Source organism: Canis lupus, chromosome 32 (genome assembly GCF_048164855.1).
Source record: "Canis lupus baileyi chromosome 32, mCanLup2.hap1, whole genome shotgun sequence".
In the NCBI taxonomy this organism is placed as follows: Eukaryota; Metazoa; Chordata; class Mammalia; order Carnivora; family Canidae; genus Canis; species Canis lupus.
In genome coordinates, this window is record NC_132869.1 from 24,255,736 (window position 1) to 24,281,361 (window position 25,626).

The 25,626-nt window shown below is 36.9% G+C and overlaps 1 protein-coding gene across 2 annotated transcripts in view; it reads right to left on the bottom strand.

Moving 5' to 3' along the window:
* The window catches only part of DNAAF4 (dynein axonemal assembly factor 4), a 95,303-nt gene extending 76,957 nt beyond the window's left edge, over positions 1–18,346 (bottom strand). For both annotated transcript variants that reach the window (XR_012022572.1, XM_072808667.1), the window contains exons 1-3: positions 18,098–18,346; positions 17,584–17,731; positions 13,766–13,899 (exon numbers count right to left, since the gene is read on the bottom strand). Coding sequence is in view for 1 of the 2 variants with exons in the window: in XM_072808667.1 (XP_072664768.1) it covers positions 13,766–13,899; positions 17,584–17,731; positions 18,098–18,220 (405 nt within the window). In the remaining variant the exon portion in view is untranslated. The remainder of the gene's footprint in view (positions 1–13,765; positions 13,900–17,583; positions 17,732–18,097) is intronic.
* Between the last annotated feature and the right edge of the window lie 7,280 nt (positions 18,347–25,626).

The window sequence follows — 25,626 nt, forward strand, 5'->3', positions numbered from 1 at the left end:
GTATACTAATAATGAGCTTTCAGAAAGAAAAAGAAAGCAATCCCATTTACAATTACATCAAAAGAATAAAATACCTAAAAATAAATTTAACCAAGGAGGTAAAAGACTTGTATGTTGAAAACCATAAGACTAAAAATAAATTTAACCAAGGAGGTAAAAGACTTGTATGTTGAGAACCATAAGACATTAATGCATTAATGAAAGAAATTAGAGAAGACACAAATAAATGGAATATTCCATGCTCACGAATTAGAAGAATATTGTTAAAGTGTCCATACCACACAAAGCAATCTACAAATTCAATGAAATCTCTGAAATTCCAAAGGCATTTTTCACAGAAATTGAAAAAAACAACAGTAAATTTGCACAGAACCATGTAAGACCCTGAATAACCAAACAATCTTGATAAAGAACAAAGCTAGAGGCATCAACCCCCCAGATTTCAAGCTATTTTACAAAGCTATAGTAACTGAAACTTAAAAGTATGGTATCAGCATAAAAACAGATAGATCAATGGCATAGAATAGAGAGCCCAGAAATAAACGGATACATATATGGCCAATTAATTTAAGACAAAGAAACCAAAATATATAATGGAGAAAGGACAATCTCTTCACAAATGATATTGGGAAGACTAGATATCTGCATGCAAAAGAATAAAATTGGACCACTATCTTACACCAAACACATAATTTAACTCAATATGGATTAAAAACTTGAATGTAGGATCTAAAATCATAAAACTCCTAGAAGAAAACATAGGCAGTAAATTTCTTGATAATTGGTCTTGATGATGTTTTTTGGATTTGACATTAAAAGCAAAGATGAGAAAAGCAAAAAAATAAACAATGGGGATATCAAACTAAGAAGCTTTTATAGCAAAGGAAACCATCAACAAAATGAAAGGGTAACCTGCCGAATGAAAGAAAATATTTGCAAATTAAAATATCTGATAAGGGGCTAATATCCAAAATATATAAAGAACTCATGCAACTCAACACCAAAAATACAAACTATTCAATTAAAAAATGAACAGAGAAGATCCAAATAGACATCTTACTAAAGAAGACATACAGGTGGCCAACAAGTACATGAAAAGATGCTCACATCACTAATTACCAGGGAAATGCAAATCAAAACCTCAGTGAGATATCACCTCACACCTGTTAGAATGGCTAAACCAAAAAGAAAAGAAATAACGAGTGTTGGTGAGGATACAGATCTTGTGCACCGTTGGGGGGAGTGTAAATTGGTGCAACCACTATGGAAAACCATATGGAGGTTCTTCAAAAAATAAACAGTAGAACTACCATATGATCCAGTAACTTTACTTCCAAAGAAAAGGAAAACACATATTCAAAAGATATATGCACTGCCCCAGCTTTACTGCAGCATCATTTACAGTAGCCAAGACATGGGAACAACCTAAATATTTACCAAAGGATGAACAGATAAAGAAAATTTGGAATATAAACACAATAGGATATTGTTTAGCCACAAAAAAAAGAATGAAATCCTGTCATTTACAACAACATGGATGGATTTTGAGGGCATTATGCTAAGTGAAACAAAACAGAGAAAGACAAATATCCGATCTCATTTATATATCGAATCTAAAACAAAAAAGTCGGGGGTCCCTGGGTGGCGCAGCGGTTTGGAGCCTGCCTTTGGCCCAGGGCGCCATCCTGGAGACCTGGGATCGAATCCCATGTTGGGCTCCTGGTGCATGGAGCCTGCTTCTCCTCTGCCTGTGTCTCTGCCTCTCTCTCTCTCTCTCTCTCTCTCTGTGTGACTATCATAAATAAATAAAAAAAATTTTAAAAAATAAAACAAAAAAATCCTAAGCTCTTAGATACCATGAACAAACTGCTGGTTGCCAGGGATGGAATGCTGGGTTGGGTGAAATGAGTAAAAGGGGCTAAAAGATATACATTTCCAGTTATAAAACAAACAAATCATGAGGGAGGAAAAGAGGACTGCTGATAGTATATTACATTGTTTAGTCAAGAAAAGAAAAGACAATACAGACTTTTTTGCCTTTACTCCTCTTTATTTCTTTAAAAACCTGTGATTTTTTAAAAAGTGCTAATTTTCAAAGTAAAATTATAACAGGTGTTGTTGAGTTATAACAAATATATATACATGAATGGCAAAGCAGCCCAAAGATAATAGTGATAATAGTGTTGTATTACAGCAAAGTTGCTATGTCTTATTGGAATTGAGTCAGTGTTTACCTGAAGTAGATTATTATAACTTAAAGATACATCTAGCAACCATTTAAGTATTATAGCAACCTAAATATATATATTATAAAGGGGCTCTAGTTTCAGCTTTGACATGCAAAAAGCTTAGACGTTGTCACTCCAATCTTTGCAACAACAAAAAAAGACAAACTGAAAACTAGAGTTCTTGGACTCATCAGAGAAGAAAGTTGCAGGGCAAACAGCTACCTTGAAATCTGGAGAGAAAGATGTATCCCAAAAGACAAGGATCTGCTTGCCTGTAGCAAAAGTAACTAGAGCTATAAACTAGTAGGAACACTTAAATGGTAATTTTGACAAAATACTGGAGCCTAAGGGTGGACTAGTAGGAGAAGGATAAACTCTTTGAGGCCCCAGTCTTAAGGAGTGCCCCCATATTTTTGTGGGCTTCACCTCCAGAAACCTCATTAGGCTACAATGGTGAAGCTCTGGATAGGATAACTTTGAGTCTCTGGCAAAGGGAGGGGAAGAATAATCATTGTGATTTACAGAAATATCCAGAGCATTCTCCTTAAAGACCTACTATCCAGAAAAAAAGGACCCCACCAGAGCAGAAGTCCCTTATCCCTGCTGGGGGAAAAGAATCTCTCCCACTCCAGTCTTCTCCAGACTTCCTGTCCCCCACCTAAGGAAAGAAGAAAATAGTTAATAGTCAGGGATTCAAGAAAATAAACCTTGGCACTACAGCCAAGGAAGGGAATAGGAGACAGTGGGGAAAAGCTGCCTCACCAGGGGAAGACTTGTAAAGATCACAGCCCCAAGTTATAGGCCCCCCAAAAAAGTGATATTGAATTGAAAGATTATGGACGCTTCCCCTCCCTTGTAATGTACTACCACACCGAAAGTGTTCTAGGATAATGAGAGTATATTATATAAGAGAATCTTACAATAAAGACTCCCTCAGAGGAGGAACAGTTGAAGAAGCCAAGAGTCAAAGGAGGAGTTTAAAAAAAAAAAAAAAAAGGCACTAGAGACCTTTAAAGCCTCTCATATCTACAGCCACAGCTAACATTAAACATAGCAGCCACATTAAAATAAATCTATACCCCAACAACCTAATAACCTCAGTTTCTACCACCTAATACATATCTAGCTTTCAACAAAAAAATTTCAAGACATGTCAAGAGGCAAGAAAAACACAACATAGAAAGACAATAATCAACAGAACCAGATTCAAGATATAACACAGAATGATCAGACATGAAATTTAAAATAACTGTTTAATATGTTAAGAATTCTAATGGAAAAAATAGACAATGTGCAAAAATGCCCAACTCCAGGCTTGAGCCCATGACTGAGAGATCACGACCTGAGCCAAAATGAAGAGTTGGATGCTTAACCAACTGAGGCGCCCAGGTGGCCCAGGTAAGAATACCATAAAGTATTATCATACACATGTAGCTGTATATACTTCTAACAATGAATTCCCTTAAGAAAGAAAATTAAAATACTAATTCAGTCTGAAGTTTAATAAATAAGGTTTTTAAATTTTTCTTGGAAGTTGTAAACTTCTGAAATTATGTAGTTGTTTGTGTTCTATGGAAATGAGAATCTGATGTTTAAGAATGATATAAGCATCTGTTACAGCCAAAGCTAAAATGTAACAAAATTGATTTTTATTTTAATTCTCTTCCCACTGTGAACTAAATCATGGTCCCCAAATCTACATGTTGAAGTCCTGTCAGATGTGACAATATTTGGAGATAAGGCCTAAGGTTAAATGAGACCATAAGGGTGGGGTCCTAATACAACAGCATTAGTGTCCTTATAAGAAATAGACACCAGAGCTCTCTCTCGCTCTCTCCACTTTGTAAGAATGCAGTGTGTAGGCAGTCATTTGTAAGTCAGAAAAAGAGTCCTCATGAGAAAGTGAATTGGCCCACACCTAGATCTTGGCCTTCCCAGCCTCCAGAACTGAGGAAATAAATTTCTGTCACTTAAGCCACTCACTCTGTCATTTTTTGTTATGATAGCCTGAGCCAACTAAGACACTTCTCTTTTCCCTTTGGCAGATTTTCAAAATAGGTGAAAGGGGCCCAAAGAAAACAGTAAGAGCTATAAGGAGAGCCAATGGCTAATTAATTCACAAACCAAAAATAAAACTCATGAATTACTGAGAGGAATTTGTTCAGCTTTCCAACAAATCTGGACATAGGTTATTCTCTCTTTATTTATTTTATTTTTTATTATTTATTCATGAGAGAGACAGAGAGAGAGACACAGACCCAGGCAAAGGGAGAAGCAGACTCCATGCAGGGAGCCTGACATGGGACTCGATCCCGGGTTTCCAGGATCACACCCTGGGCTGAAGGTGGTGCTAAAGCGCTGAGCCACCCGGGCTGCCCAGTTATTGTCCTTTTAAATTTACTTCATTAAATTGACATCTGAACTTACTATAAAAGCCTAAGAATTTGTAAGTAACTTGGAAACTACACATGTACACAAGGATAAAAGCAAACTCTCATTACGCTAGTTGGTTCTCTCTCTCCTTCAATGGAAGTTATTATGTGGTAGAAAAATCTGTTTTTACACTATATAATTTCACAACCCTGTCATGATCGTTTGGTACCTTTTAAAGATTCAGTTTCAGCTTACTGATGGAGAAATTTTCCTTAAGCCAGTACCCAAGTTTACTATACACAGAGACAGTACTGATGTATTTAATGTTATGTATTTTACAAAGTTCCCCTTTGACTAGCCTTCATATTCAAGGAACAAAGGTGCCTCACTGGCTCAGTCAGTAGAGCACAGGACTCATGATTTCCAGGTTGTGAGTCTGAGCTCCATGCTGGGTATGGAGATTACTTAAGAATAAATACTTTAGGGCAGCCCCGGTGGCTCAGCGGTTTAGTGCCGCCTTCAGCCCAGGGTATGATCCTGGAGACCCCGGATTGAGTCCCATGTCAGGCTCCCTGCATGGAGCCTGCTTCTTTGTGTCTCTGCCTCTCTCTCTCTCTCTGTGTGTCTCTCATGAATAAATAAATAAAATCTTTAAAAAAAAAAAAAGAATAAATACTTTAAAAAAATTCAAGAAATGAAACAATGACAGAATTGAGGGAGAAGGAAAACTGCTTCTCAAACCAGGTTTGGACTACTGAAAATGAGTTAATATATTTTTGTATCCTGCCCTTTATCTCATCCTTGGTTCTCAGTAATAATTTTATTTGTCTCTGATGATTGACTTTTGCAATTTCCTTTTTAGAGATGCCTAACTGCATTCTGCTACTTCCATCTCAACCGATTTTGCTGTTGAGAAGACAGGAACCATTCAACAACTTCAGTTCTTTCAATTTTTCTCTAAATAAAAGTATTTCTTCTTCTACACACTGTTCTTTTGAAAGCCAACAAATACCCTAATGGGTAAAATTAATTAATTAATTAATTAATTTTAACCATGCCTCTGGAAAAGATGAAAAAGCTTGAAGTAAAAGTAGACATATGTAGGATTGCTAAAAGTCTACTTCTATACAAATGCTGTGAACCTGGAATATACTTAGACAAAAAGGAAATAGGTCAGCATAATTGACAAAATGCATATATAAGAAAGGCAGTTTTAGAGAATACTGCCTTTTCTAATGTTACCACATTAATGAGTAAAGTTAATATCTCACATGCTTAGAAATTTGTTAGATTTACACATAAAATTAGTACATTCCTATTAGAGCAAAAAGAAATTAAATGTAGGAAAAATGGGGCACCTGGGTGGCACAGTCAATGAAGCATCTGACTCTTGGTTTCAGCTTAGGTTTTAATCTCAGAGATAATAATGAAGGTAACAGGTGGGTTTCAAAGATACATTTCAAATTAAAATAGCATTGAGGAGCAAATCAAAGCCACAATGAAATGACATCTCACACCTACTAAGATGGCTACTATCCAAAACAGATTATATGTTAGACCAAAAAGTATTTAAAATGTTAAGACTATTCATCATCTCAAGCATCTTTTCTGACCACAATGCCATAAAAGTAGAAATCAGCAATGAGGAAAATGAAAATTCACAAATATATGGAGATTAAACAACATTCTCCTGAACAACAAATGGGTCAGAGAAGAAAATAAAAGGGAAATCAAAACGTATATTGAAACAAATGAAAATGAAAACACAAAATACCAAAACTTATGTGATGAAGGAAAAACAATTTATAAAAGGGAACTTTATACTGATAAACCTCTACCTTAAGAAAAAAAAAAAAGGATCTCAAATAAATAACCTAACTTTATATGTTAAGGAACTAGAAAAAGTGGATTAAACCCAAAATTAGAAGAAGGAAAAAAATAATAAAAATCAAAGCTGAAATAAGTGAAGTAGGACAAGAATGACAACAGAAAAGATCAGTGAAACTAAGAGCTGCTTCTTTGAAAAGATAAATAAAATTGACAACTCTTAAGCTAGACTAAGGAAAGAGGAGACTCAAAAAGCAAAATCAGAAATAAAAGAGGAGACATCACAACTGATAACAGAGAAATACTAAGGATCAGAAGAAACCACCAAGAATATGATATAACAAATTAGAAAACCCAAAAGAAATGGATAAATTTGTAGAAATGTACAACCTACAAAAACTGAATGATGAAGAGAAAATTTAAACAGACCAATTATAAGTAGAGACTGAATCAGTCGTAAAAAACCTCCCAACAAAGAGAAGTCCAGAATGAGATGGCTTCACTGGTAAATTCCACCAAATATTTAAGAAAGAACTAATACATATCATTTTTTAAAAATCTTCCAACACTAAAGAGTGGGGAACACTCCCAGATTCATTTTATGAGGCCAGCACTACCTTGGTGCCAAAGTCAAATAAGGACACTACAAGAAAAAAATACAGTAGGCCAATATCCCTGATGAATATACATGTAAAAATTCTCAACAAAATATTTGCAAATTGTCAACAGTACATTGATTCAAAGGATTGGGGATCCCTGGGTGGCGCAGCGGTTTGGCGCCTGCCTTTGGCCCAGGGCACAATCCTGGAGACCCGGGATCAAATCCCACGTCGGGCTCCCGGTGCATGGAGCCTGCTTCTCCCTCTGCCTATGTCTCTGCCTCTCTCTCTCTCTCTCTCTCTGTGTGACTATCATAAATAAATAAAAATTAAAAAAAAAAAGAAAGGATTATACACCATGATCAAATGCGATTCATCCCCTGGATGTAGGCTGGTTCGAATATATGCAAATCAATCAATGTCATATACCAATCTAAAAAAATGAAGAGTTAAAATCATATGATCACTTCAATCAATATAGTAAAAGCACTTAACAAAATTCAACATCCTTCCATGATAAAAAAAAGACTCTCAACAAATTAGGTCTATATGGAACATATCTCAACATAATAATGGCCATATATGATAAACCCATAGCTAACATCATAATCAATGGTGAGAAGCTAAAAGCTTTTCTTCTATGATCAGGAACAAGACAAGAATACGCTCTCTCACCATCTCCACTCAACACAGTACTAAAGTCTAAGCTAGAACAATTCAGCATGAGAAGGAAATAAAAGTCATGCAGATTGAAAAGGAAGACATAAAAGCATCTGTGTTCGCAAGTGACATACATAGAAAACTCTAAAGACTCAAAAGGAAAAAAAAAAATCCTGTTAGGACTAATAAACAAATCCAGGGATCCCTGGGTGGCGCAGCGGTTTGGCGCCTGCCTTTGGCCCAGGGCACGATCCTGGAGACCCGGGATCGAATCCCACATTGGGCTCCCAGTGCATGGAGCCTGCTTCTCCCTCTGCCTGTGTCTCTGCCTCTCTCTCTCTCTCTCTGTGACTATCATAAATAAATAAAAATTAAAAAAAAAACAAAACAAAAAAAACAAATCCAGTAAAGTTTCAGGACACAAAATCAATATAAAAAAAATCAGTTGCATTTCTACTAGTTTCTAATAATAACAAATATCTAATTCTGATAGTTTTTAATAACAAACTGTCAGAAAGAAAAATTAAGAAGAAAATCTGATTTACAATAGCATCAAAAAATAAAATACTTAGGAACAAATTTAACCAAAGAAATGAATGACCTGTACTCTAAAAACTATAAAACATTGCTGAAAGAAACTGAAGAAGACACAAATAAATGTAAAAATATTCCATGTTGATGGATTGGAAGAAGTAATATTGTTAAAATGTCCATACTACCCAAAGTGATCTACAGAGTCAATGCAACCCCTATCAAAATTCCAATGTCATTTTTCACAGAAATAGAAAAAAACAATCCTAAAATTTGTATGGAACCAAAAACAGATTGTAACTAGTTAAAGGAATCTTGAGCAAGAAGAACAAAGCTGGAGGTATCATATTTTCTGATTTCATACTGTATTACAAAGCTATAGTAATTAAAACAGTATGGTATTGCCATGAAAACAGAGACACAGATCAATGAAACATACTAGAGAGACCAGAAATAAACGTGTGCATGTGAGCCCAGAAATAAACCTGTGCAGTGAGCCCAGAAATAAACCTGTGCATGTATGATCAATTAATTTTTGACAAAAGCACCAAAAATGTACAATGATGAAAGGATAGTCTGTCTAATAAATGGTGCTAGAAAAAAATGGATATTCACATACAGAAGAATGAAACTGGATCCCTGCCTTACACTATGTACAAAAACTCAAAATGGATTAAAGACTTGAATGTAAGATCTGAAACCTAAAACTTCTATAAGAAAACATAGATGGTAAGTTCCTTGATATTCGTTTGGCAATGATTTTTTAGTCTTGACACTAAAGGAAAGGCAACAAAAGAAAAAAGGTGAAACAACATCTTAAGAGCTTCTGCACAGCAAAGAAAACATCAACAAATGAAAAGATAATGTACGGAATGGGAAAAATATCTGCAAGCCACTAGCCAGTAAGGGGTTGATATGCAAAATATAGAAAAATTCATATAATTCAGTAGCAAGAAAATAAATATAAACATTTAAATGGATCAAGGATCTGTCTAGTCATATTCCAAAGAAGATATATAAATGACAAGTGTATATTTTCGAAAAAAAAAACCCACTATCTCCAAGAAATGTCTATACTATCATACCATGTTCACTGTAGTATTATTCATGACAGCAAGATAGAGAAGCAAACTTTTTAAAAAAGATTTTATTTATTTATTTGAGAGAGGAGAGGGGCAGAGGAAGAGGGAGGGTATTACGCTGAGTGAAATATAAGTCAGTCAGAGAAAGACAGTTATCATATGGTTTCACTCATATGTGAGATATAAGAAACAGCATAGAGGATCATAGGGTAAGGGAAGGAAAACTGAATGTCATCAGAGAGGGAGAAAAACCATGAAAGACTCTTAACTATAGGAAACAAACTGAGGGTTGATGGAGGGGAGGTGGATTGGGGGATAGGGTAATTGGGTGATGGGCATTAAGGAGGGCACATGATGAGATGAGCACTGGGTGTTAGACAAAACTGATGAATTATTGAACATTACATTGGAAACTACTATATGTAGGCTAATTGAATTTAAATAAAAAATTTTAAAAAAATATATTTTTAGAAGATTTTATTTATTTGAGGGGGGAGGGACAGAGGGAGAGGGAGCCCAATTCAAGGCTCAATCCCAGGACCCCAAGATCACGGCCTGAGCAGAAGTCAGATGCTTAACTGACTGAGCCACCCAGGCATCTCTACAGAAACAATTTTAAGTGTTCATTGATGGGTGAATGGTTAAAGAAAGTGTGATAAATATGTATACACACACACATACAGTCATTATGTTCATTATGTATACATACACCTATATATACTATGTATATACTTTATATAATATATGCATGGTTTATATGAAATACTACATGGTATCACATGTAGAATTTTTTTTTTTAAAAAGATTTTATTCATTTATTCATGAGAGACACAGAGAGGGACTGAGAGAGGCAGAGACACAGGCAGAGGGAGAAGCAGGCTCCATGCAGGGAGCCCGACATGGATCATGCCCTGGGCTGAAAGCGGCGCCAAACCACTGAGCAACCCAGCTCCCCTAGAATTTCTTTTTTAAGTTGAACTCATAGAAACAAAGAACAGAATGGTGGTAGCCAGGGGCTAGGAGGCGGGGTAAAGGGGAAGAAGTTATAACAGGATACAAATTTTTAGCTAAAAGTGGTGAGATCTAATGTAAGGGTAATTATATGAAGTGACATATGTATTAATTAACTTAACTATGGGATTCCTTTAACAAAATATATGTATATCAAATGTTCACATTATACACTTTAAATATATTACAATTTATGCCAATTACACCTCAATATAACTAAAAAACAAAATACTTAAAATAAAAGCCACCATGGCAGCACTTTGAAGGAATAACAAACAACAAAGTGTATTTGGTCTGTAAAACTTCTCAATAAGAAATATCAAAGCTAATAAAGAAGAAAAGTAAAATTCAAAAGGAACAGTGATACAAAGACTGGGTATACTAACAGCATAATTAAGTGTCTTATGATGCTAATAACTGTTAATAACAAACAAGGTAAGAGAATGAAGATTTCACATATAAAGAGTAGATCAAAAAAATTAGAACAGGAGATGCCGGGGATCCCGGGGTGGCTCAGCGGTTCAGCATCTGCCTTCAGCCCAGGGCGTGATCCTGGAGACCTGGGATAGAGTCCGATGTCAGGCTCTCTGCATGGAGCCTGTTTCTCCCTCTCCCTGTGTCTCTGCCTCTCTCTGTGTATCTCATGGATAAATAACTAAAATATTTTTTTAAAAAAAGAACAGGAGATACCAAAAGCACAGAGTCCTAAGAATGGTTTATAGGGAAAATGCTAAATGTGTAAAACCAAGAATCAGGATTGTGAGAGAATCAATAGGGTCAACAAGGTGCTGAGGTACACTGAAAGGGAAGAAGACACAGAAAAAAAAAGGGGGCCTGGGAGACACAAAAAATGCTAGCAATATGACCGTTACTATTAAAAAATAGAATAAAAAAGAGCCAAGCAGTTCCTTGTGGTGTTTTTGTACATTGTACACATTTCCAATAAACAGGGCATCTGGGTCACTGATAACATTTTAAGGCCCTATAGTAAAACCCAGACAATTACAGAAAGCAATTCATACCTCATCTGCATGAGTAGGCAAAGTTGTTTCATACTTTGAGATTTCTGATTTCAACTTCAGGAAAATGACAGTAGAAGAAAGCACTTCAAATTCAATTTACCTAGATTAAAAGCTTAGAGGGCAAAAGTGAAGTAGTACTTCCCCTGAAGAAGAAAACAAAAAGAAAACTCAGAAGAGGGCAATCTCTAAAACAGGAAAGAAGAGAAAAAGCAGGCCATAGCAGTCAAAATTGTCAGACAAAGAGAGCCTGCTTCAGATGATTAGCCTGGCATCAGTATTTCAAACTTTCATTAATCACTTCAAAACCCATACCTTCATCTCAATCTTTCCCTCTTGCTTCCTTCATCCTGAAAACAAAGGCTTCTTTTAACTATGTGTCCTTAAGAATTTTCCAAATCCTGTTATTCATTATTCCTGCCCTCTAGTGTCCAAAGATAAAATATCCCACTCTTAGCTAAGACTAATTTTTTTCAGCTGTTCCAACCTTCATCCCACCCTGTTCCATCACCATCAATCCCCTCCCTTGGTTGTACTATCAACTTCTCCCTCTTTACTAGCTTCCTTCAATATATAAATACACTCAGGTTCTTTCCATCTTACAATACAAAAGCTCTGCCTCCACCCTGGCAACCACTTCATGCTCATTAGCCAGAATGAGCTTTTGCAACATACAAACCCAATTAATTTGATAGTCTTGCTGAAAAATCCCTAGGGAGTTCCTATTACCTTCAGAAAAATTTTCAAAATATTAAGATTTTATTCTGACCAACAAATCTTGCCTCATTGGGCCATGTTCTGTCATGGATTTATCCAAGCTGTCTGTAATTTTTCCATTTATTCCTCAGATACCTGTGACTCATTCTCCAATACTCAGCATAAACAACACTGCCTCGTATTTCCTGCCTATACTCTCAGACTGAGATACCAGTCTTTTGTCAGTGTTCTCTTTTTATCCTCCCATGACTTCTCATGCATCCTATGATGTAATCTCTTTTTTCTTGTCCGTCATCTTCTGTATATCACGAGTAAACTGAAAGTGAAGACTTGTTCAACTCACAGCAACACCTTTCACAGTATTCAATAAATGACTCTAAAATGAACGAATGATAGATCAGCACAAAGATACCAAAAAGCTGATGCTATAAACCAAGTGGTAAGCAACAAAGACTTCAAGATTCACTTGAATATGTGTTGCAATGTGTCCAAATTTTAGTATCATTTTACAACATCTAAAGCAATTGTTTTGTGGGGCTTACAAGGGAGCCTGTCTTCCACTGGGCCTTGTTATATGCAGACGTGGATCATCTCACTATCAACCTAAGGATGAGCAGACACAAAGAAAAGGCAGTGCTAAAGGATGATGTAGAGACATGGAATCAGAGCCTTGTTTTAACTATATCTGATCACTGCTTTATCTCTGAACTTTTCCCGCTGGATGAGTCAAGTCCTCTTTATTACTTAAACCCTAATCTTTTAAATTCAAATTAATCGAATAAAGTTAATTGCAAAATGAACACTGAGCTCTTGAGGAAATGTCAGTTATAGATTCTTTAATCATTTCAATATGTCAAAATGAGAATATGAGATAAGAAATTACTTGTAAAAATTAATCAGAATAGGTAAATCTATAAAGAAAAAAAGTGGGATTAATGGTTGCCTGGGGCTGGAGTGAATGGGAGAAATGGAGTGACTCTTAAATGGCACATGGTTTCTTTTGGGCGTGATGAAAATATCCCCCAATGTTGTAATGGACGCACATCTCTAAATACTATAAACTAATGAATTGTAAACTTTACATAAGGTGAATTTCTTGGTAAGTGAATTATCCTCAAAAAATATATTGCTGATTAAAGCTTTAACTTGAGGTGGCTCAGCTGGTTAAGTGGCCAACTCCTGATTCTGGCTCAAGGTGTGAGATCAAGCCCCACATTAGGCTCCAAGCTCAGCGGGGAGTAAGAGTCTGCTTGTGATTCTCTCCTGCTTCTGCCCCTCCCCTTGCTTGTCTGCTCTCTCTCTCTCTAAAATAAATAAATAAATCTTTCTTTTAAAAAGCTTTAACTTGGAAGCCTCAACAATTAGAAAGACATTAATATCAATATTTAGTGTTTAGCTAGGATCTTGTTTTAAATAATGTCTATTATTACAAAATTTAAAAAGAAGTAAAACACTTTTACCATAGAAAATTATAATATTTTTACTCCCTTGGAAACAGAACATTCTCCCTAAAACAATCTATTGTTCAACCTTTATACTCTTCATTTTCATCAGATTTTCACACATGTAAGTAGTAGATAGCCTCTCTAACACAGTAAGTCCTATAACCAAAGTCTGAATGAAGAGGTGAAGAAGTACAGTGGTTGGAATAAATTATCCTTACACAGTTTACTATTATCTCTTTAATTAGAGAACTTTCCTATCAATCTGCTATTTACCTTCATCATAACATTTAGTGCATATTTTTGATCTTCTCGTCTTGCTGTAGCTTTTGCTTCTGTAGCTTCTTTTGCTCTTTTTTGTGCTTGTAAAATAGATTTCTCCCTTATTCTTTGCATCATCTCTTTGTCAACTAAAATAAGAAATATCACTAAGTTAGGATTTTGATGAATGTTTGACTTACAAGAAGACTGCTTAACATACTGATGCAGGATGAGACTGCGTGTGTGTGGGGGGGGTACCCAACTTCACATGGAGAAATGAAAACCTTTCTCAATATTAAACTGGCCAAGAAGCTAACATTAAAAAGTAAGCAAGCAATTATAACAGCAATTAATTACTACAGAGGGAGAGAATGAGAGAGAAAGAGAGAAAACATGAATGAGAAAAAGTGGGAACAAGAGAGAGGATGAATAAGGGATGATTAGGACAGGGTGAGGGCCATAGAAGGGAGAGAGCAAGTAGTGAAATGAGAGGGGGAAGCAGTAAAGAGAGGGAGAGGGGACAGTATGGAGGGAAAGAGTCTATATTTATCCTTCTCCTTCTCTGTCAAGCAACCAGAGCTATTTGCTTATAAACTGAATCATAATAAGTCATCACTATGAAGTCTCCTAGAAGAGATGAGGTTTTTTTTGTGATCTACAATATCACATAAATATATATACTTCTTCATTAATGCATTAAATAATATATAGCAACAAGTGTAATAAATACTATAATATCAAAGTAGTGAGTACAAAAGATAAATGTACTTGTGATATAAATGTACTTGTGATATTTGTTGGTAACTGTTGTTGAGAATGCTAAATTTCAGTTAGCAGTTAAAAAGTATGGATTTTTAATTTTCAAAGAAATTGTCTTAAAAAGAAAAAAAAGCATGGAATTTTTACTCATTCAAAAATCTTGGCTAGGACTTAAGACTGGAATTAAGTCTGAAGCCTTTCCCAGCCCTCATCCTGTTTAATAATAAACTAGCAGACAATTGGACCAGCTTCAGGGGCAAAGATAACTAAAAGAACCTACTTTCACATCTAAAAGAAATGAAAAGTATATCAAGAAAAATTTTCAGGAAAAAAAATAAGCAAATATGTTTTGAAAAATGAGGACGGGGATCCCTGGGTGGCGCAGCGGTTTAGCGCCTGCCTTTGGCCCAGGGCGCAATTCTGGAGACCCAGGATCGAATCCCACGTCGGGCTCCCGGTGCATGGAGCCTGCTTCTCTCTCTGCCTGTGTCTCTGCCTCTCTCTCTCACTGTGTGCCTATCATAAATAAATAATAAAAAAAAAAAATGAGGACGGCTAGGTATATAGACTAGAGTTCCACATACTGTACATGAAAAATAATATTGTTAAATAATTTCACTGAATTGCATGTGTAACTGAGTTTGATTTCTAAAGGAATCTCAAGCCTGGTTTTTGAAGTAAAATCAATGTTCAATACTTATTACATAAGCTGGTTTTAAGGCTGTTTTAGTCTAAATCAGAGGTTGGCAAACTACAGCCAAATATAACCTGCTGCCTGTTTTCCTCAAGCACACAAGCTAAGAATAATTTTTACATTTTTAAATAGTTGAAAAATCAAAATAATATCTTGTGACATATAAAAATTAGATAAAATTCAAATTTTGGTATCAATAAATATGTATTGTTTATTGGCTACTTTTGTGCTACCATAGCAGAACTAAGTAATTATGACCATGTGCCTCATAATATTCAAAATACTATCTGGTACAGAAAAAAATTGTTAAACCTTGGTTTAAGTGGTCAAAATTTGGAATGGATGATCATATTACCATGAGAGAAGAATCAAGCAGGTATGCATCGAAAGCAGATGTATAAACCAGAGAGGGAGATCATGATTAAGAACAAAAATACCATTCCCACTCCTGGAAAAGATGGCCAAAGAGGTTAAGAAGGAAATTTGACATAGAAGAAACTGTCATGTAAGGAAAAGTAACAGGTTCTCTGATATGATTTTTTTTTTTTATATCCTAAAATGTTGGCAGACTAAATGTTTCCTGGAGACAGATACGCACATAGATATACACACACACACACACACACACACACACACATTTAAGTCAGTGGTTCTCAAGCCTGGTCAGTCATCAGAATCACCTGGGGTCCCACCACTCCCAATCTGTTTATCTTAAAATAAGCCATTATAGTAGATGATGGTTCTGGACCCGTCTTACTTTAAAATTTAAGTTTATCAATAAGAGTTGAAATAAATTAAAGTGTTTACATTTAAATCTTAGGTAAAAAGTCAGAACACCCTGGGTAAGTTTCATGACATAGTCCTAGTCCCCATTTCAGACTTACTGAATCACAAAGGAAGGAGTGAGTAGGACAGCAAGAATTTGGTTTTGAAAAACTCTTAAGTTTGTCTGGAACTGATTAAAGAGCTAAAGTAGTCTGGCTATGGTAATCTACCTTAACCAGTACTTCCTGAGCTGAATACTAGACTTGAAATATTTAATTTATTTATTCATGAGAACAGAGAGATAGAGAGAGATAGAGAGAGGCAGAGACACAGACTGAGGGAGAAGCAGGCTCCATGCCTGATGTGGGACTCCATCCTAAGTCTCCAGGATCAGGTCCTGGGCTGAAAATGGCGCTAAATCACTTTTTCACTTTAGAGAAAAATTCTACCTGGTCTTGGGGATTCCAAAATTAAATTCCACTGCAAGATATCAAGAAATAATTAATATAAAGAATGACTGACTGCAGGGTGCCTAGCTAGCTCAATCAGAAGAGTATGTGACTCTTGATCTCGGTGTCATGAGTTCAAGACCCATGTTGGGTGTAGAGATTACTTAAAAACAAAAAGAATGACTGCAATCTTCCCATTCTCAGTAGTTCCTACTCAAGACTCAATGCCAGAGGCCTAAGAGAAATTTTAGGCCATAGGTATAAATCCCTAGAATATATGACAACTAGAACAGGGAGAAGAAAATAGAGGTAAAGCAATAGAGGGCAATTACTGACCCACAGAGCCAATAGAGTACTTATTAAGAGTACAGAGTACAGGGATCTCAGCTTTGCACATCCCTGGAAAGCTTTGCCCACTCACAGAAACTGACTCGATTGGTCTAGGGTAAGTTTCAGACCTGTCTTATTTAAAAGTTATGGGGATCCCTGGGTGGCTCAGCGGTTTGGCGCCTGCCTTCAGGCCCAGGGCATGATCCTGGGGTCCCGGTATCAAGTCCTGCATCAGGTTCCCTGCATGGAGCCTGCTTCTCCCTCTGCCTGTATCTCTCTCTATCTCTCATGAATAAATAAATAAAATTTTAAAATAAAATAAAATAAAAATAAAAGTTATGTAGGTGATTCATATATGTAGCCAGGTTTAAGAACCACTGCTCTAGAGTCAAACCGCTAAAGCTCCGGTTCCAGTCTGCCCCTTAGTAGTTGTGTGACCTGTGCCAATTATTCAACCCTTCTGTGCCTCAGTAGCCTTGCCTTAAAAAAAAAAAAAAAACAATGGGGTAGTGGGGGGTAATCCAAGTAATAGGTTGTTCTGAGGATTACCTAATACAAAATAAGTGCTCAATAAAGACCATACCTAGAGGCTTTATCCTCTGAAGATACAAGGCCACATGTTTGAGAAGTATTATAAATGTGCTCTAACTTTTGAATTATTCAATCTTTAAGTTATTTAAGTGGTAGCTGAAGCACTATGTCATTTAAATCATGCTCACATTCCTATTTTTTCTTCTAGAAGAGAAACAATTGTTTTGGAAAAAAATTTTAAGGTATAAAATATAAAAAGCACAACCAGATGAACATCTTTTAATAAAAAAAAAAAAAAAACTTACCACCTGACACAGAAAGGGTCTCCCACATGGCCGCTTCTTTTTTATATAAGGTGAATACAATAGTGTCATTCCCAATCTTGGCTTTGCTGTTTTCATCGTCTATGGGCGCGTAGAGAAACACTTCAAATAAAAATGGAGAAAAGTTGACCTATTCAGAAAAGGGTAAACAGAGGTTAATTTAGTCACACAAAATAGAGACACGGGCTTAAAAAAAAAAAATGATAGAGGCCAAAATCATTTTTTTTTAATGCCTGTTATAAATTTACTCGAGGTCGCGAAAGATACAAGGCATATGAGGAAATTGTGGATAAAATAATCTCTGGTCTGATGATATCTGTCTATGGATGAGGTATCACCTTATGGGATTCAGTTAAAAAAAAAAAAAAAAAAAGAACTAAATTTCAGGACGCTTATCTATCTGCAAGGCCGCGCCTGTGCCGAGGCAAGCACACAGCAGCGCTCAGAGGCTGCGGACCACGAGCCCGGGACGCGGCGGGCCAACTGCAGCTCCTACCTTCAGATAGTTTTCCGTGCAGAACACGTCCGCGTCCCTGACGCAGACGCCTCGCAGAGGCACGGAGATGAACACCGCAGTCTTCGTCTGCTGCCAGTTGTAATCGCTAACGAGCAGCGGCATCCCGGGCGGTGGCTGTCCCAGAGGATGCGGATGGGTAGGGCTGGCACCTGCTCGGTTGCCAGGGAAGCCGGGGTTACCACGCGCCAGCTCTTCCGGGTCAGGCCGCGGCGCCCGGCCTTCCCAGCGTGCCCCGGGCGCGCCCCCGCAGCCCCCTCGCGAGCTCGCCTCGTGCCGGCCCGGGCCACCTGCGCCGGCCTAGAGGACTTCTTCGGCCCTTGTCGCTTCCCCTGGCCTGAGTGAATCACCCAAGAAATAGGGCTTCGTTTTAAGAAAGGAGGCTTGCGTCTGAGAATGCGAAAAAAAAAAGAAAAAGAAAAAGAGAGGGAAGGGAAAGGAAAGGAAGAAGGAAAAAAGAAGGAAGGAGGGAGGGAGGGAAGGAGGGAGGGAGGGAAGGAGGGTAGGAAGGAAGTTAGTTATGGTAAAGAAAGTATAAAAGAGACACCTGGGTGGCTCAGCGGTGGAGGTTGAGCACCTGCCTTGGGCTCAGGGCATGATCCCGGGTCAGGGAATCGAGTCCTGCATCAGCCCCCGTGTGAGGAGCCTGCTTCTCCCTCTGCCTATGTCTCTGCCTCTCATGAATGAATGAATGAATGAATGAATGAATGAATGAATAAATAAAATCTTTAAAAAAAAAAAAAAAAGGGAGGGAGGGAGGGAGGGAGGAAGGAAAAGAGTGCAAAGTCCCCAGGTCAAAGCAGCCCTGACTTTTGTTCTGATGGAGGCTGTCAGAACATCATTTGGTGTTCCTGTTTTGGAGATTTCCTGACCATACAGATGTCAAGTCCTGGGAGCTCGGCCTTAACTATTGTAGTGCTCCAAATCTTGTCAACTGTAAGGCTACCAAAAAAAAAAAAAAGAAAAAAAAAAAAAGAGGTAGGGTTTAAGACCTGGGAAGAAATGGCCCTGACTCACGTGACAAATGCTTGGCTGCAACTCAGCTGTAGGATAGTTTGGATTTACAGGGATACATTTTACATTTGCTTAAGACTTAGAACTTTAGCTCTGGAAGTAAACTTGTAGGTGATGTAGTTCATCCCGCATGTTTGAGGAACTGGAGACACACACACTTAACCCCATTGCCACTTAGATTAGTGGCAGAATTGTGATTAAAATCCTGATCTCTTAACTCCGATGATCGTTCTCCAGGTTGCTTCCTCTAGATTCAGTCTATAAGTTACAGGAATTACATGTTCAAAATTCCTGGCTGGCCTCATTCCATTGGGTGTCTGACTCTTGGTTTCCATTGGGGCTCTGATCTCAGAGCCAGAGAGCAGAGGCATGGGCTGCAGGCTCTGGAAAGAGTCTATCAGATTCTCTGCCTCCCCCTCTCTCCCTGCTTACTCTCTCTTACTCTCTCTAAAATAAATTAAATCTCTTTAAAAAAAAAAAAAGGCGAGCAAAAAAGACTGAATTTACATGAAATTTAAGCACCAATGAACCACTTGCTTCCTATGGATTTTAAACTTTTTACTTTTGCCAGCCATTAAACCAAATTTCAAGCTTCTTGAAAATATCTTAGAGGACAGTTTAGGAGCAGGAGACTTGGGAAGAAAAAAAAATATCATCTTTTCCCCCAAACAGGCCACTCTTGTGTGTCTTATCCAATTTTGTCAAGGGTTCATCATCTCAAGGTTCTATAACTTTGAATACTGGGAGCCATTCTTAGGCTTCTTTTCACTTGTCCTCACTTTTGGCATTTTCTCCCCTTTGGTTCTATTCTTACTTCTACCATTTTGTTTCAGACTTTCCTGTGTCTTGAAAAGATTTATGCATTTCTTTCATATAAAATTTTAAATATTAGATTCTCTGACTATATAAAGACACAGGTAAAAGTATAAAAGGCGTCCCTTTTATATTTTCTTTACCGTATGGAAGATAATGAAAGGGATACTTTGTGTGGTTTGGGCCTTGAAAAAAATTGTTAGCAATCACTTTGTTAAGCATATACACGCCTCTGCATTTAAGTTTTTCTCTGGACTACCATAGTCTTACTAAATTTTCTACCCTCTGAATGAATGATCTTTTTAAAATATTGATAAGTTTTATTACTGAATCATTACATCAACTAATACCAACTTAAAACATTAATTTGTATACATTGGTTTATGATTTACATATTTAAACAGTGTTTCACAGCCTTGAAACCTTCAATCTTAAAGTCTTAAACTATTTCTTATTACATTTTTAAAATGAATAAGATCTAATTTAACCCATGTTTAGGTGGAAGTTTGGTATATGGCAGAGGTGGCTCTGCATGTGATAGGGAAAAAGCACAGAAAGGAATGACATTGAATGCACTGTTGCTATGAGAAATAGTTACCAAGAAAAAGTGGGATTAGATTTCTACATGCATATGGTGTCATACACAAAAATGAATTTCAGATGAACTAAACACAAAAGTTTGGCTATTAGAAATACATACCCAGCAACAAGGAATGTGAAGATATTTTACATATAAACCCTTCAGCCAAATACTACAGGCACATATGTACTTGAACAAGTTGAGTTCAGTACTCACTGAGCAAGGTAGAATACATACCACTGAGTGTCTCAGTAAGAGGATGTTAGAATTTAAGGAAAGGTCGGAGGGAAGAAGGATTCCCTCTAGATTGGGTTCTTTCAGAAAGAAAGGGTAATTCTATGATTACTTAAAGATGTGGCTCTTCATAGCAGTTTCCAAGCAAAAACCTGAAAACAAGCCAAATGTCTATCAATAGTTATATTTACACAACAGAATATCATAGAACAGTGAAAATGAATTAATTATGGTTATACACTGGATGGATGAGTGAGAAGAGTAAGTAATCTATCTGTTAAGAATTCTTACTTATGGGACACCTGGGTGGCTCAGCAGTTGAGCATCTGCCTTCAGCTCAGGGCCTGATCCCGGAGTCCCGGGATCAAGTCCCGCATCAGGCTTCCTGCATGGAGCCTGCTTCTCCCTCTGCCTGTGTCTCTGCCTCTCTCTCTCTCTCTCTCGTCTCTCATAAATAAATAAATAAAATCTTTAAAAAAAAAAATTCTTAAAAAAAAATAAAAATAAAAATAAAAAAGGGATCCCTGGGTGGCGCAGCGGTTTGGCGCCTGCCTTTGGCCCGGGGCGCGATCCTGGAGACCCGGAATCGAATCCCACATCGGGCTCCCGGTGCATGGAGCCTGCTTCTCCCTCTGCCTATGTCTCTGCCTCTCTCTCTCTCTCTGTGACTATCATAAATTAAAAAAATAAAAAAAAGAATTCTTACCTATGTGGTAAAACAATAAAAAAAAAAAGTAGGGCACAAGAAAGGACAGTGGTTAACTCCTAGGTGAAGGCTGTGCCAATGGGACCCTTTGTGGGCTGATGTACACATAGACACATGAATTAAGACAGAGGTTCTCAGAGTGTGGTCCCCTGACCATAATATCAGCATTATCTGGGGACTTGCTAGAAATGCAAATTCCCAGACCCTATTCCAGGTCTACTGAACCAGAAATCTGGAAGTGGGACGCAGCAATCTGTGTTTTTCCATGCCCACCAGGTAATTCTGACCCACTACCAAAGTTAGAACCACTAGGTTAAGGGCTAGGATTTATTGGTGAAAAAGAAAGCTTGCTTACAAAGCTAAGGGAAAAACACAGGCTCCGGTCATCTGCCATTATCTCAAGGAGAAGTATATTGGGGCCAGAGCACTTTGTTGGATCTTGTGTGAGCTTACATTATAGGAGAGAAATTCCATCCCTTCATTGCTCTCCCTTCTTATAGGGCAAACATGAAAAGAATCTTGCCAGTAAGGTAATCACTGGGACACCAGGCAGTCTTGGTTTAGGTGCAACTATTTATAAGATTTATCCAAGATGGACACATAGGTGGCTCAGTCAGTTAGGCGTCCAGCTCTTGATTTCCACTTGGGTTATCATCTCATAGTTGTGGGATTGAGCCCTAGCTCAGGCTCCATGGTCAATGGGGAGATTAGGATTCTCTCTCTCCCTCTCTCCCTTGCCCCTCCCCCTGCGGGCTCTCTTTCTCTCTAAAATAAAATAAATCTTAAAAAAAAAAAAAAAAAGGCTTGTCCAAGAAAGTCAGCTACTCAGTATCTGCACACTTTGAGTCACATGGAAAGTTTAGTTGTAAGATAGTACCATGGCCAGTTGAGTTCAGATGCAGTCCCTCCCACTGGAAGACCAGAGGTCCAGGTCCTTTTGGCTGGTTTCCTAAGAAAACCCAGGGAAAACACCCAAAATCATTTTCATTTGATTCCATTAATTACATCAAAGCAAGCCGTCAGAGCACCAAAGAAATTGCCAAGTTATATTTCTCTCTCTGTAATTTTGGGTGATGGATATGTACTATTTGTATTAAAGTAAAAATTTAAAAACTAGCTCTATGGTAGAGGAAGGTCTCTATTTTCTTCCTACATACTGTGAAGTTCTTAGGGAGTGAAAATGTACATTATGAAGCAACAATTAAATCTGATTTGTTATTCTTAACCTAAAATTAAGTAACTATAATTTTGTTTATTTTTGATGTTCAAATTGTCATATTGGCAATTGGAAAGGGTTGATTAGGACTTTTAATGCCATTCTAGAATTTTAAAAGCTCTTTAAAGATCCTCTATTCTTAAAACACGATGATTTAGACTCACTTTGAAATTTTTTCCTTTAGGAAATGGAATCAGTCATTCTCCAAGAAACGAACCTTAGTTCATTTTAATGGCGAATAGCATTTCAGACCAAAATCTAGGCACTAGATTTTACATGCACTGATTATTTTACTATTTCAAATTTGGGCTTTAGAAAAAGACAATGTGGTTTGCAATTAGACAAGAATATATAGGTTAGAGCTCATTTAGAAATTATAAAGTGCCTATTCTTTTCCTTTTATTTTTGGTCCATATACCTTAGATTTATAGTTACAGAGTATAATTCATGATGATTTTTCCTATTAGATTCCTTTAGCACAATATCAATTATTTAATTTGTTTTAAAATGTCTGATCTAACATATAAAGAGCTTGAAAGTAACCACTCCACCTGTGTAAAAAGCTGAACAAAACAAAATATCAACACCTCTTCTTAGATCCATAAAAAAAGCAAGGTCCCAGAGCAAATCACTACCCCCCAAAATAGAGAGACCAACAAATGAATACAGAGAATCACAACCAATCAGAGAAGAAATCTCCATGGGAACCAGCATCAAGGTAGGAAACCTGAACTGTAGTTTACAAATCACTGGAGCTCATTGTGGGTAAGTCCAAGACAAAAATTCCATGGGCACCCCGCCATCAGGGATCCCCTACACTTTTGTGAATTTTACTACCTGAAGCTGTGCCAGATTCTCACAGTCCACATAAGAGAAAAATCTCCTGGTGCTCCCAATGGGAGAGGAGAAAAGGAACCATTCTGAAATATGCAGAGCATTCTGTTCTTTTTAGCAAGATCTGCCCTCAGAAGAAACTATTTAACCAGGTCCTAACCTACTGGAGTTTTATCAGAATTTAACTGAATTTATATCATCCAATGCATATATTAGAGAAGAAAAATCTAAAGTCATTCATCTAAGCTTCCACTTTAGGCAACCAGGAAAACAGGAGTAAATTAAATCTGAAGTAAGGAGAAAGAAAAAAAGAATAAAAATTAGAGCAGAAATCAATGGAATTGAAAACAGGAACTCAATAGAGAAGATGAATAAAACAGTTGGTTATTCGAAAAGATTAACAAAATTGACAAACCTCTAGCCAGGCTAACTAAGAAAAAACGAGAGAGGACACAAATTACTAATATCAGAAATAAAAAAGGGGACATCACTACAAATTCCATGAATATTAAAAGGATAATAAAGGAATACTATGAACAACTCTATGCCTACAACTTTGATAACCTCAATGAAATGGACGAATTCACTGAAAGACACAAGCTCTCAAAACTCACAGAAGAAGAAATACACTATCTAAGTAGGCCTATACCTATTAAATAAATTGAAGCAATAATGAATAACTTTCCTGACACAGAAAGCACCAGGCCTAGATAGGATCACTGGTGAGTACTACTAACCTTCTAAGGGAGAAATTATGCCAATTTTCTACAATCTCTTTCAGAAGATAGAGGCAAATGGTATACTTTCTAAATCATTTTGTGAGGCCAGACATACAAGCTTCCCAGAAATCTCCAAAGAGCTATAGCCAGCCTTGTGCCAAGTCTTTTTTCTTTCTTCTTCTTCTTCTTCTTTATTTTGTACCAACTCTTGAAGTTGGGTATTGTCACTCCTCCAACTTTGTTCTTCTCCTTCAATACTGCATGAATGGATAAATAAAAATCTTTAAAAAAAATTTTTTTAATTAAAAAAAATGAGCTGAAGACCTTAACAAAAACACTTCCAGAGAAAATATACAGATGATAAATTAACATATGAAGAGATGCTCCACATCTTATGTCATCGGGGAAATGCAAATGAAAACAACAATGAAAATAAAAACAACAACATCAACGAGATACCACTATGCATGTATTAGAATAGCCAAAATCCAAAACGTTGACAACACCAAGTTGATGAGCATGTGAAACAACATCTTCATTCATTGGTGGTAGGAATACAAAATGGTAAAGCCACTTGGAAAACAGTTTAGCAGTTTCTTAAAAAATGAAACATACTTGGAGCACCTGGGTGGCTCAGTCAGTTAAGTATCCAACTCTTGATTTTGGCTCAGGTCATGATCTCAGGATTATGAGATCAAGCCCTGAGTCAGGCTCTGTGCTGGGTATGGAGCCTGCTTAGGATTTTCTCTCTCCCTCTCCCTCTGCTCCTCTCTCTCTCTCTTTCTCTCTCTCTCAAAATAAATAAGTAAATAAATAAATAAAACTAAAAAACAAACATAAATTTTAAAAGTTAAAAAACAACAAAATGAAACATGCTTTTACTGTATGATCCAGCCAGCTCCTTGGTATTTGCTAAAAAGAGTTAAAAACCTACATCTATACAAAACCTGTACACAGATGTTTATGGTAGCTTTATTCATAACTACCTAAATTTGGATGCCACCCAGATGTCCTTTAGTAGTTGAATGAATAAATAAACAGTGGTACATCCAGATAATGAATATTATTATGTACTAAGAAGAAATGAACTATTGAGCCATAAAAAGACAAGGAGGAAACTTAAATGCATATATTACTAAGAGAAAGAAGCCAATCTGAAAAAGTACATACTATATGATTCCAACTGTATAACCTGCAAAACAACAGAAGCAGTAAAAAAAAAAAAAAAAAAAAAAAATCAGTGGTTGCTAGGGGCTGGAGAGAAGAAGAAGAGATGAATAGGTACAGTACAAAGGATTTGTATAACATAATTATGGATACATGTCATTATACATTTCCAAACCCTTAAAATGTGAAACACCAAGAATGAGCCGTAATGTAAACCATGGACTTTGT